Here is a 13,606-nt window from a genome sequence, read left to right as displayed (position 1 = left end):
GTAGCGGGACCCCTATGGATCCCCATGGATACTAGTAGGCTGGTAAAAGAGGAAAAATATGTTGTGTAACGATTGAATTACAAAAGGCGTGATAAGTATTATGTTATACAGTTTATATGATTTCATGATGATGATAATGTTATTGCTTTCGTATATTATTTTATGAATTTCACCGAGGTAAGTGGATGGTAAAGGTTTTATTATTGATAAAAGGATTTGCTGTAAATTATGCTACATTGGTCTTTTTGTGTTTTCTACCCACCTTTACCTCCGTGACGGTGAGATATCGTGATGTCTTTACTTGGATAGTGTAGCTCATTCCTTATTTAATCATTTCAGATCAGGAAGACATTGTTCTCGAGCCTGTTCTGCAGGAAGACGACGAAGGGGACGCCTAAAGACTCCATAGTCATATTCATAGTTTTTACTTTCGAGTTTCTCTTTTAGTTAGTTTGATCTTTTATATTTTGAGCACGTTTTTTGTTTTAGTGTAAGGGATGTTAATCGAAATTTTGACTTCGCTTCCGCATTTGACATTTTTAATACACATATTTCATTTTAAATTTCCGGGGCCATTACAATTTAGCACTTTATTATTAACAAATCATCGTTAATTAAGTAAAAGAGTATAAAAAAAATTATCATTAATGCATGGAGTAGGGTTGTTGTTGTAGTAAATATAGTCTCATCGAATTGAAATCTTCATTTCTTTAATTATAAAGTTATTCAACTCTTCATGTTTCCTATCTTATCAATTTGTCATGTTTAAAAATATAACAAAAAAAGATTTAAAATAAAAAAAAACATAAAAAAAGAAAATGGGTGAAAAAGTGGTTTAGTATCTCTGTCTTTTTAAAAAATAAACATAAACAGATCAAATATTTTGTAAAAGCCCAAAGCTAAAAGAAATGAAAATATTGAATTATAGCAATTATAAGCGGAAGCAATTTAGAATTTAGGATTTACATTCCTTACACAATAAAGAAAGAATGTTCAATAAGGTTACGATAATGTTTCTTTTTCAACAGTTCATAATAATGGAATAAATGATTAAAACAAACGAAATAAAAATCATGTGGGGTTAACCTCCGCTGGGCAACTTTGATGGAGTCCGGGAGGTAAACTTTATTCGCAATCCTCCTACTGTTAAGGATCCGCATATTGGTCTTATTGATATGAAATAGTTAAATAAGAGAATGAGTTACACTAATCCTGTAAGAATATCACACTTATCACTGATACAGAAAATAAAAGTTTGGTAAAAAATCATAAAACAACCCATGAAGTCATTTACTTTCTTAAATAAATTCTTTTTAACATAAAAAATGTTATTTTATACGTACCCTCATGAGTTTCCAAAACTCACTTATGAAAACAATAATCCGAATAACATTGTGATTTCATATCCAAATGAGAAAAAAATAACAACTTACCTTCTTACCTGCTTACCAGTACCTCTAGGGTCCATAGAGATCCCCCTTACGCATGGACCCAATATCTAAGTTATCGATTAACCAGTCATCCTCATACTATGTCTGGTGATGGGCACCAAACATGTCACCGCCTTAATATCCCGTCTAGTATAAGGGTAAACTATATCTCCTAACCCCTTTCGGTATGGGACTTATCAACTCCGTTCAATTGAGATAATTTCTACGGTAGAGTTTTTTTATGTATCGGGTCCGTTTACCCTTTTTCAGGATACCCAGTAAGTATTTCATACATAGATTCACATCATCACCAGTCATCACCAATCGCATAGATTAATGCATGCATATTTATATGCATGCATTAATCTAGTTTAATTTTATACAGATATATATTCATTAAATTAATGTTAGAAATAATCAATTTACATACATGTATTAAATTATGTTTTAAAATTAATTCTAGGAATAATTAATTTTTATGCATGTATTTAATTAATTTTAAATATTTGGAAAAAAAAAAGAGAGAGAGACACCGTTGGGAACGAATTGTAGGTTCTTTATTGTTGGTTAGTGCCTCCATTATTTTTTTCTCATTTTGATGCCACTTCTAGAGTTAAATAGACAATGTATCAATCCTCTATTCTTCATTGTTTGTTTGTCTTTTTTAAATTTTTATACCTATCGGCTGAATATTAAAAAAAAAAAGCTTGGGTTTCTAAGAATGAGATATTATTGTACCCTGATCGAAGGGTGCACATACACTGCAATCGCTCCGTGACACAACCTACACATATTTAATGAAACATCGTGTTTTGACTCTCTTACTACCTAAAAATGCAGGCTTGGTTAACCAAGCTTGAGCTCATGAACTCTCTTAAGCCTAATAACAGTTTTTTTTTTAGAGTTCTCTCTCTCTCTCTCTCTCAATTTTTCTCCTCCAAAATCCTCCCTTCGCCTTCCTTGGTTTTAACTCCATTTTAAAAAGAGAAAGAAAATATGACAATTAGAAGAAAAGTAAGGAAGTCAAGGGGTCGAGATTTATTCATGACATCAAGTAGTTCATAAGTTCCCTAAAAAATCTTCCTCTTATTGACTATTCCATTAAAAAAAAACCCTAAAGGAGAAAGAGAGAGCTGAAGATCAATTGGCAGCGACTACTTGAAAATAACAGGTGTTGCATGTGGAAGATTTGTTTTGAAGAAAAAGACGTGCGTGGTAGCTTCTTAGAACTTGTTTTGTCCGTACAACAACATTCCAAGTTTGGTTTAGATCTAAAGAAGGTGAAGAGGCGTAATATGTCTAGATTTGTGTTGAAACTGCTTCAGTGCACAATGAGAGAAAGCCGTATGTCTAGATATGTGCGAATGACTGGTGATGAAACATAAAAAAGAGATTAGTGCATGGATCTATCTGGGAAGAGGAAAAGTTAGATCCGTGTGCAACTTGAAGGGGACGAACCACATTTGCGAGCGTAACATCCAGCTTTGCACACGGTGGAAGAGGCAGATCTATGTGCCACGACGACTCAGTTCTGTATGGGGAGAGAAGATGCAAAATGTGTGACGACGCGTGGTGGTTCGCCCAAAGGGCGATGATGCATGGTGATCTTGGTGATGGCACATGTAGTGGCGCATGGTGTCTCCAAAGAACAGGAACCAAATGTCCAAGGTAAAAACTTGTTCACCTTTCATGTTATGTTTATTTCTAAAAGTATTTGTTGTTTAATGTGTGTTATCTACTTTTTAAACGAGAAAATTAATCGAGTAGTAGTCGAGATTTAAAAAAATTATAGATCCAACCCAGTAAGAATCCCAACATCTTTTTTTGATCGAACTCCGGATAAGAATACTTTAACCATTCTCTATAATTGTTTAGTCGAGACTTAACACTAAAATATCTAAATTATAAACTGTTTTGAGGTAAATTCACTTGTGATGTTGATGATGGACATATACATATATTTTATTCGTATTTTAAATGCATATCTGCTTTTCCATGATAGTGTATGTGTACCGTGTGTGTGCACATTTTTTGTGCATGTAAAATTACAAATAAATATGAAAGCACATATAATGTATATGTGTTCAAATTATAATATATGTGTGTGTAGTATATATATAGGAACATGTTTTTAATGAAAAGTAGGAATTTTTAATATAATCTACGTATTAGGTTACAAAAATAAATGGTATTGCATGGCAATTTTTGTATATATAATTAATATTATAAGCTTTATAATATAGTTATAAAGTTGTATCATATAACATAAATTTATAAAATTAAAAGAATGTGATATATACATGTAAATTATATATGAATGTGAATATAAGGATTTGCTAATATGTATGTATAAACATATGTATGTGTATAGGTATATAGAAAAAAATAACTGAAAGACATCGAGAGAATAAAAGAATTAATAAAATTCTAATTGTTGAAGTTGAAATAAAAAGAAAAAAATAAATTAAGAATAAAACGCATAAAGAGTGAAATAGTTATTTAAAAGACTAGAAAAATTCATTTAACATATATCAGAGAGGGAGGGTGCGTGTGTAAATATGAAATATGTGGTTAACCTTATTATGAATACAACGATAATCTATAGCACTCGTGTAGGTTGAGGTACGAGGATGATCGATATTTTATGGTGCTCGTTTAAGTTGAGGTATGAGAATGACTAATGTTTTATGATACTCATATAAGTTGAGGTATGAGGACAACTAATATTTTATGGGGCTCATATAGGTTAAAGTACGAGAACGACTGATGTTTTGTGGCTGAGGTACGAGAAAGACCAATGCTATTATGAAAAATGTTTGAGTATCCATACGTAGAGGAGATCTTTGTGTGCCTTCAATGATACCGGTTAAAACGGTATTGCACCATAAAATCTAAAAGTAAGTAAAACTCTAAATCTCATATGGAAAAGAAAAGTAACTAATATGATATATGTACTATATTTAAATATCAATTCGATATGATGTGATGGTAATATGTGAATGAAAATGAAATTATTTAAATATAAATTCGATATGATTTGATAGTATTGTGATTGAAAATGAAATTACCTGAATATAAATCCGATATGTTCTGATAGTATTTAAATGAATGAGAATAAAAGTGCGATGAAGGAAATAAAATGAAAAATGAAACATAATTGTAATAAGAAGGAGAAATTATAAAAGGAACAATAAGATTTTTAGATTAGAGATATGAGTCAAAAAAAGTTGAACATAAATGAATTAAGAGATTAAAAAAAAGTATCTTAAAATAAAAATATAAGTTTTATCAAACTATATTTTATTAATATTTTTACTTTGATAAATTATTACAATTTTTTATTTTTGTATTCTTACTGAGTTAACGTAATTTATTCAGTTTATTATTTATTTATTTTTTAAATTAAGATAAATTATCAAGGAGGACAAGTCCATTAAGAATAATCGGATAGCTAAATTTAAATAATTGTAGAGATTTGAAGTCAAGATAGTTCAATTTCGTTAGTACATCTTATGTGCATTACGTCGTGTATTTGTATTTATTTATAATTTATATATACAAGAGATGTGTAATATAATACTTTATTATATTATTGCTGTATTAGTAGATTTTACGCGAGCGGTAACGTCTTTAAAGATTAGTACGATTTGAAAAAAAAAATAATAATAATAATAAAAAAGAAAAAGGGGAAGGCAAAAGGGAGACTGGTTTTAGTTCAAATTTTACTTTGGTTTTTTTTTAAGATTTAAATAACGAGAAATGACTTTTAAATTCATATAGAGAAGGATAAATATACGAATAATTAATAAATTCACAAGAAGATATTATAATTATTGTCAAAAACAATTGGAATTAGCGTACAGCCGAAAAGGACAAGAAAACGACAAAAAAAAAAAAAAAGAAAAGGGAATATAAAAGACTAGGTGGAAGCACGCGCCAAAAAACATGAGAGTGGGGCATGTGATTTCTGTAGGAATTACTACTTCCAAGTTTTACTCCAAATAATAATTGCTTTTCTTGTTTTATATACCCAGCGACCGTATCGTTCGTCGTGCCGTCTACCGCCCGCACCTGCTCCATCTTCTTCCATCACTCTTCCTTCCGTTTCCAAAAACCAGAAAACCCTAACTTTTTCCTTCGTTCCTCAGTTATCTCACACCAGAGTGGCCTCCGTCACCCCTTTGTTACTTCCTCCATTCGAGATTCCTTGCTCGCCAGGGCTCTCGTTTTTTTCAAATGCTATTCCCCAGCGGCTGCCATTGTTTACGGGTCCGAACAGTGTTTGTCGAGGATAAAAAACCTGGAAGCTAAATAATCTCCCCCTGTCGTCATCGTCCATCGCGTCAACTCCTCTTGTAGTCAAACTTTGGAATCTCCACTCAGGTAATACCCGAGCCTCTCATATTTCTATTTTTCACATTCTTCTGTTGTTATATTTGAGACATATTTTGCAAAATAGTGTTAAAGGGAAGACCTTGTTTCCATGGTTTAACATGTTCCATTTAGCTTTATTTGTACTGGCATTTTTTTTTTCACTATCATTTCCTGTTTACACCTCATAATTTTTTTGTTCTTCAAGGGAAGTAAACTTTCCTGTACCATCCTCAAATGTTTCTAGTTCCATTTTAAGAGCTTAAATCTGTGGTTTTGATTTCTATTATATATATATATATATATATTTCCATTTGTCCACATGTTTTATAGTTCCTTTTGAAGAGCTTAAATCTGAGGGTCTATGGTTTTGAACTCCATTTGGTCCTTTTTTATTTTTTTGAATTTTTTCTATTTATTTCTCAATGATCCATCTTTACCATGCACTTTTAGGTCCCCTTTTGAGTCCTTTTACTTTTTTGTTACATTTCCTTATATTAACAATATTTTTGAGAGCTTTATTTTCTTGAATAGTTAGTGCGATCAAATCGAGAGAAGCATGAGATATATTGCAAGAAGATCTTTAGGGATATGCAAAGGTAATTGCCGTGAAGTTGCAAATTTTGCGAAGACAATTTAAAAAATTGAAAAATAAAGGAGTTAGAGAAAATAAATAAGTATTTCTCGAGGGTTGTCTGACAAGTATGAGTATATTGTTGCTAAAACTAAAGAGTGAAAAGACTTATTCACACTTACAATTTAACAATTGATGAGTTTCTTAGAGTCGCATGAGTCGAGCAAATTGCAGTTTGGAGCAACTCAGTTGAAAGTGCTTTTAGTACAAGTCTTAGAACCGAAAAATCCTTGAAAATTCGAAAGTACTTCTCAGAGAAAAGGTGGACAAGATGTGCAGAAGCAGCATGTTTCAAATTGAAAAAAAATTGGGTTTGAGTAGTTTAAATATGCAGTGTGATATATGCAAGAAATTGAATTATAGTATGCCAAGATGATGGACGAAGAAATGCTGCAACAAATGCAAGAGGTACGACATATTGCAAACCGCTGCATACTCAATTTTGTGATCGAGCAAATTTCTCAGCAGAAAAGAAGAATGCAGAAAATATTTTTGATGCATGCCATGTTGCGATAGAAGAGATTGATGATATTTGGTATCTGTATAGTGGCTGCACAAATCACGTGATTGGTAATTAAATTTTTTTTCTAGATACAGATGCATCGTACGAGATCAGTTACGCATGGGAAACGGTCAAGCTAAAAGCAAAGATAATATTGCTGTGCAGACTAAGATGGGGTCGAAATTTCTTTGAGATGTACCATTAGTTCTAGATTTGAAGCAAAATTTGTTGAGTATCAAACAACTTGTGTAAAATGGTTACACAGCTTATTGTGAGGAGGAAGGTTGCAAAATTTTCAATCGTAGAAAAAAAATTAGCTAACCAAAGTTGATATCGAGAGGCTTAGAAAGTTTCCGCTACAAATAAGTTGTGCTTCATAATTGATATTGCAAAGTGAAGTAACAGACTGTTCATCCTTATGGGACAAAAGGTTTGTTCATCTCAACTACAACGGTTTAGAGATGCTGACAGTTAAAAACATGGTTCAAGCCCTATTATTCATTCACACGAATTCAAGCACTTGTGAAGGATGTGTTTTCCGTGAACAACATCAAACATCATTTGAAAGAATATATTTTGTGGTAGCAAGTCGACAATTGCAATTAGTGAGAAACTAGTTAGTCATGACAGAACCAAAGATATTTTATGAAGTACCATTACATCTAAGAAGTAGTCGAATGCTAATAGGTACAACTTAAATTTTGTAAAACGGATTTTTAGTTCGCTGATATCTTTTGCATAAGCATTAACCAAAAAATAATTCATACACAATCGAAAAGATCTTCAGCTAGTGCACATGCTTGTTAAGATCTTCCAGATGGAGAGGATGCTTGATGTTGCTTGCCAAAAATACATCATTCACAAGTGCTCGAATTTGTGTTGATGAACGGTAGACCTTGAACCACGTTTTTAACTTTCAAATCTTTGTAATTGAGATAGTCAAACCTTTTATGCCATAAGTTTGAGCAGTTTGCTACCTCACTTTGCAATGCCAATTCTGAAGCATAACTTATTAGTAGTGGAAAATTTTTGGGCCTCTCCTTATCAACTTTGGCTAGCAAATGACTTCTGCTTTTTCGATCGAAAATTTTGAATCTTCATTCTCAAAATAAATTGCGTAACCATTTTACAGAAATTTCCCAATACTCAACAGATATTGCTTTAAATATGGAACTAATAATACATCTTGAAGAAACTTTGGCTCCATCTTAGTTTGCACAATAATACTACCTTTACCTTTAGCTTGAACTAGGTCCTGTTTCTCATGCGTACCTTGGTCTTGTACAATGCATGTATTTCTTGATATAATTTTTGATTGGAGATATCTTCATCATAGTTCCGTATTTGGTTTACGATCTCAATCATCTTCGAGAAATGTTCATTTATTTTCTCCGACTCTTTCATTTGCAAATTTTGATGTTGCATTCGCGAAGTTTGCAACTTCATTACAATCACCTATGCGGATTTCTAAAATTCTAAATGCAATATATCTTATGCCTTTTCAATTTAGTTGCCCCAATTATTCGAGAAAACAAACTCTATGCAATCCCTTCTTGGATGAGAAACAGAGTTCTAACATCTCTCATATGATCTTTTGCCAACTTCTTTGTTTATTCTGACATTAGTTGTTGCCCAACAATAGATTGAGAATAACCATTCTCAAGTACATCCCACAATCTTTGTGATAGTAGTAACATTTGCATCTTAATCTTCCATCTACCATAATTTTCTTTCACAAATATGAGAATCATTGACTACAACATACTTGCGAACACCTGAAGCCATGAATTTGGATGCTTATTCAAATTTTACAAATGTAAATTCACTATTTCGTTAATTCCTGTACTCGAACCAGACTTGGATACAAATTGTTGGGATTAAAATGAAAACTATAAGTATTGCTAGAGCTGAAATGTAAATTATCTAATTTGAAGAAATATATTGGAAATAAGGTTAAAACCATATCGAGTCTTCTTTTTTCTATAGAAAACAGGGGTCCAAGAGAGATACAAATACAAGGGTATATGACATATATATATGTATATACAAGTTTGACCGACTTGAAGAGAAAAAAAAGGTTTTCCTTGCCATGCTTACTTCACGGCCACTTTCTCTCTTCTTCTTCTTTTTTTATTGCCATTCTCGATTCTTTTTCTCACCGACATTCTCGATTCTTTTCTATTCTTCCTCAACCATCATTCTTCTGTCTCTCTCTCTCTCTCTCTCTCTCTCTCTCTCTCTCTCTTTGTGGTTCTCTGTTTTCGGCTTCTTCTTCAAGACTGCCAAAGAAAATTTATTTTGAGAATGGTGGTTGAGGAAGAAGAGAAGAAGTGTCGATAATAGCAGTAAAGAAAGAAGAAGAGAGAAATAGTGGTGAGAAGAAGAATCAAGAATGGCGGTGAAAATTTATTTTCTTCTTCAACTCGTCAAACATGTGTATACATATATATATGCCATCTATCATTTTGTATATGCACTCCTGTTTTCTAAAAAATTGAAGGGTTGGTATGATTTTAACCTTATTTTCATTATATCCCTTCAAATTAGATAATTTACATTTCAGTCCTAGCAACAACTCCTAGTTTTCAGTTTAGTGATGCGAATCCAAAATCAACCAATGTGATAAAAAATCACATATAGAATTTAGCACAAAAACTTAATCTCTAAACAGGTCGTCCATACTTAATTTACAATCAACCTGTGATTGAGAAGTAAGATAATTGGAAAAAGAACAATAATTGATAAAACGCCAAAAGAGTTACCTGGATGAGTATAACCAATTCTTCGCTCAACAAGAAGGTTGAAGTAAATCTTTACAAAAAACACTCGAAAGCCAAAGGCTATAAGCTTGAGAAGCTATGAAATTTTATTGATCTAAACTTGAATTGCTTACTACCAAAGAAGTGAAGCTTTTGTATAGCTATAGGCCTTGAGAATTGCAATAGAACTCAAAGTCTAAAATGTAGGAAAAAAATCTCAAATTCCTATCTAGTACTCTTAAAGAAAATAATAAATTAAAGAATTATAAAGTAACATAGATTAAGACTCTTTACTCTCGGATAAGTGTTGATTTCTTCAAGGATTGTGGTTGGCTTTATCTTGGAGTAGTTTGCTTGGTTTTTGCCTTATTATTTTAATAATTGTAGGTGATGAAGATAAGATAACATTCAAGCATGTTTGATAAAGAGAAGGACTCTTTTTCCTTTCAGCCATGAGGTGTAACTTATCCTCTTTGAGCTTTCACATGTCAAATATGATTAAAACACCTTCTTAATATGATTGTAGGAAGAGGAAAAACCGATTAGGACTCTTGAAAGGATGAGGATGGATTCCTTGAGTGATTTACTGCAAATCCTACTTGATTTAGGATTCATGAAACTGATTTCTACCATGAGATGAAGAGGGGAGAAAATCTCTCTTGGGAAAGAAATCCTCTGGCCATGTGACCCTATTTTATGGAGCTTGGCGTGGCTAGCTCTCTTTTGGCCTTATGGGCCTTGTTCTCTTCCCTAGTGGGCTTTTAAATCTGGTCCAAGCCTTTTTCCTTCAATGATCCACTCTTGAGCAAAAGTTTGGAAGGATTTCTCGAGTTCTTTAGCTCTTAAACTTGTGGTAGTCCTTCAATGTGTTCCAAGTCCATCATATGTTGTGATCAGCCCTTGTATGCACCCATATGAACTTTGTCCATGGCCTAAAACGTCATGGACTTGTCTTGGACAGTCCATGAGGCCGTGATCTCCACTTATACAGCCTAATCCGCCTTGATCTTCCTTTAGACAACCCAAACCGCCACCTACCGAGCTTGGATGGTCCATACCTCAACATTCATATTTATGGGGCTGAAACCATTGCCTCTCATGCTTATGAGACCTTGAGATACATCTTGGAATGCGTCTTGCTCTTCCTTAAGTTGGTTGTGGCCTTGTAACATCAATTGGCCATGTTTTTCCTTGAGCCCGTAAGCTATCAAACTCATATTAGTCATGTATGCTCATGTGGCCATGAGCTTTCAAGTGATCTTAAGATTTCTTATGGTCTAGTTTTAGTTGGCTTACCTTGGCTCGTATCATTTAGTCTTAACATTTTGCTGTTCAGGATTTTGGTATGTAAAAATTGTTTGTGGATATCTTTCTTCCCTTAATGTTTCTTTATTTTATTCTGTAAATTCTTAGGTCATATCAATTTTTTTTTTTGGGTGAAGTATCAACTATGTTTAGTAAAATATATATATGAACACATCCATTAATGTGCATGGCCGAAGTATCTATAGTCACAGTAGTCCATTGCGCATGAAATGTTTAATGGCTCTTTATTTAATTGCTTTGCATGGTGATGATACCTATATTTGAATATGATTTCCATAATGTACTTTTATCTCTTTTCTTGGTGAGTTCTATTTTACTTCAATCTCATTTTATTTTCTAGTAAAATTCTGTAAACACCAATCCTTCTCTTGGGGGAGCTGAATTACAAACTGAGAGTACTTATCAATCACTAAGTAGAGGAAACTTAAGTTGTTGGTTAGAGACAATGAAATCGCAGCATAAAAGGCAAGCTGATAGTTCCAACTTGTCTTCAAAGAGAATAGCAAAGATGAAGAGTGCTGTTCCCCCAGTAAGGCGCTCTGAACGTTTACAAAATGTTTTTATTTCTTCTCATGCAAAAGACATTCAACATGTGATTAATGAGGTAACTCTTAGTGAAAGTGAGGAACCTCCTCTTCAGGAGGGAGAACCAATGGAATCTTTGGAAGAAAAAGTTAACTATCTTTTACAAAAATCCATAGAACATCAAGAGATCATAGAAGAATTTAAGTTTAAGGTAACTGCAATCTCTTTTTATTATTTTTCCTTTTCCCTTTGACATTACTACTCGTGATTGTGCCGATAATTTTGCATTTTCTGGTATAATTCCATAAAATATTGAAATTGAAATAGGTAACTCGGGATTCTGTGTTTTGTAAAAGTCCATCTGCAGCGGATACCAGATACAAAAAATTGTATATTAACTCTCAGAAGAAGGTATGTATGATCAGTGTCATTATCTTGTTCTTATTTTTAGTCTAACATTTTTTTTATATGCAGGTTGAGTCCTTAAAAGATGAAAATCGTGAGTTGGCTTTGAAGTTAGAGGCTGCACTTGCCAAAGTAGAAGCAGTATGTTTTTGTAGTATAGTTTATATTACGTATTCGGCATTGTTATCTTGTTCGCATTCCTAGTCCAACATTCTTTTCTCCTTTACATATGCAGGTTGAGTCTTTAAAAAATGAAAATTATAGGCTGACTTTGAAGTTAGACACTACACTCGCCAAACTAGAAGCAGTACGTGCAACAGTATTATCTTATCATAATATGATAGTGTGATTTATGATTCAGTTAAAATCCGATCTATATGCTCATAGTAACAAATGCGATCTAAACCTTGATAATAATCATAAGGCATCTTATCACTGTATAAAAGAAATATGGAATAGTGAATAAATGGCAAATAATTTGTGTATATATGTGGATGTTGGTACCTATTTGTGCATAGAAATAAAAATTACTACTACATCTGTTTTGTTCTGTTATTAATGTTAATCCTTGAATTATGGTGATTTTGTTTCTTTGTAGACTCGCTTTTAGTTGATAAGAGTGCAACTATTTTGGGAAATAAATTCTTGGAATCTGGTTCTTAGTTTTTGTGTACTTTTCTGAGTCTTTAGTTCATTGAATATTATATGACACTATTAGGCTTCGAATAGAATTTTTAGGTTATAATCAGCTTACTCGGGTAAAAAGTAATGGATGTGCTTGTTTAACTTTCTGTTTGCATGTGTTTTCGTACTATTTCTTAAGTCAACTCTGGCACAAAATTGCAACTTCTTTAACTTCTGCATTGTTTGTTTTAGTGTGAGAAAGGTGCTACTAATGTTCCGGAAGTTCTGGAGAAAGTAAAGGATATGATGGTGGTTTCTCATCTGACAAGTGCAGTAGGAAATGTCGAGATTTTCGAACTTGAGAAATTGAAAAATACTATGAAAAGAGCAGCAGAAACTGCTGTGAATGTTTCTTATCAAGCAATGCAAGATGCTATTGTTCCACCGGCTCCTGGTGTTCTAACCAGATTATCTTCTGCCAAGAGAAAAAGACATGAAGAAAGTAAAAGGGTCTGATGGCCTTATTTCCTCAGCTACCGCTTCAGGATTCGGGACTGTCTTTTTCTTTTAATGAACTCATACGATGTTCATATTTTGTCAAAAATATTGGTGTCTGTAGTCAGAATGTTAACAAGGTATTTAGTAATGTTCTAATGGTTTTGCCATTTTATTCTTAGGTAGCACTTAGTGTCCAGTTGCATGTATAATTCCTCCTCCTACCTTCCCTGTTCCAAAATTTGTTAATCTTAAAGATTCAAATGCTCTGGAAACTAACTAATTATTCAGAATATGTGGTGTCTATGCAAAGATTAATCTTATGATTAAATGTTTTCATAATATATGCTTATACATTACCATGAGCTTATTATGATTATATTTTTATCAACATTTATTATTTAAATAAATTTTAAATATCCATATGTGAATAACACAATAATAAAAATACAATTATAGGTGTATTTCTTTCCCTTCTAATGTGTTTTTATGACACATACATGCTTCATTTATTCCATATATTATTATAATAACT

General features: G+C 32.6%; 1 protein-coding gene across 6 annotated transcripts; it reads left to right on the top strand.

The window, feature by feature from the left end:
- Window positions 1-5,409: 5,409 nt before the first annotated feature.
- Window positions 5,410-13,402, top strand: LOC110808888 (uncharacterized). 6 transcript variants are annotated; one of them, XM_022034519.2, is made up of 7 exons: window positions 5,418-5,813; window positions 11,363-11,551; window positions 11,638-11,758; window positions 11,875-11,958; window positions 12,022-12,093; window positions 12,188-12,259; window positions 12,829-13,402. In XM_022034519.2, the coding sequence occupies exons 3-7, from the start codon at window positions 11,675-11,677 to the stop codon at window positions 13,090-13,092; spliced, it is 576 nt and encodes a 191-aa protein (XP_021890211.1). In that variant the 5' UTR covers window positions 5,418-5,813; window positions 11,363-11,551; window positions 11,638-11,674; the 3' UTR covers window positions 13,093-13,402. The 6 variants fall into 6 exon arrangements, with proteins under 6 accessions (XP_021890210.1, XP_021890208.1, XP_021890209.1 ...); XM_088219035.1 differs by having other exon boundaries at window positions 5,415-5,813; window positions 6,336-11,758; XM_022034515.2 differs by having other exon boundaries at window positions 5,416-5,813; window positions 11,363-11,758.
- Window positions 13,403-13,606: the final 204 nt, after the last annotated feature.

This window comes from Carica papaya, chromosome 4, assembly GCF_054855325.1.
Source record: "Carica papaya isolate Zhongbai chromosome 4, ASM5485532v1, whole genome shotgun sequence".
Classification (NCBI taxonomy): domain Eukaryota; kingdom Viridiplantae; phylum Streptophyta; class Magnoliopsida; order Brassicales; family Caricaceae; genus Carica; species Carica papaya.
Note: the sequence above shows the minus strand (reverse complement) of the source record. Positions and strands in the feature narration are given on the sequence as shown.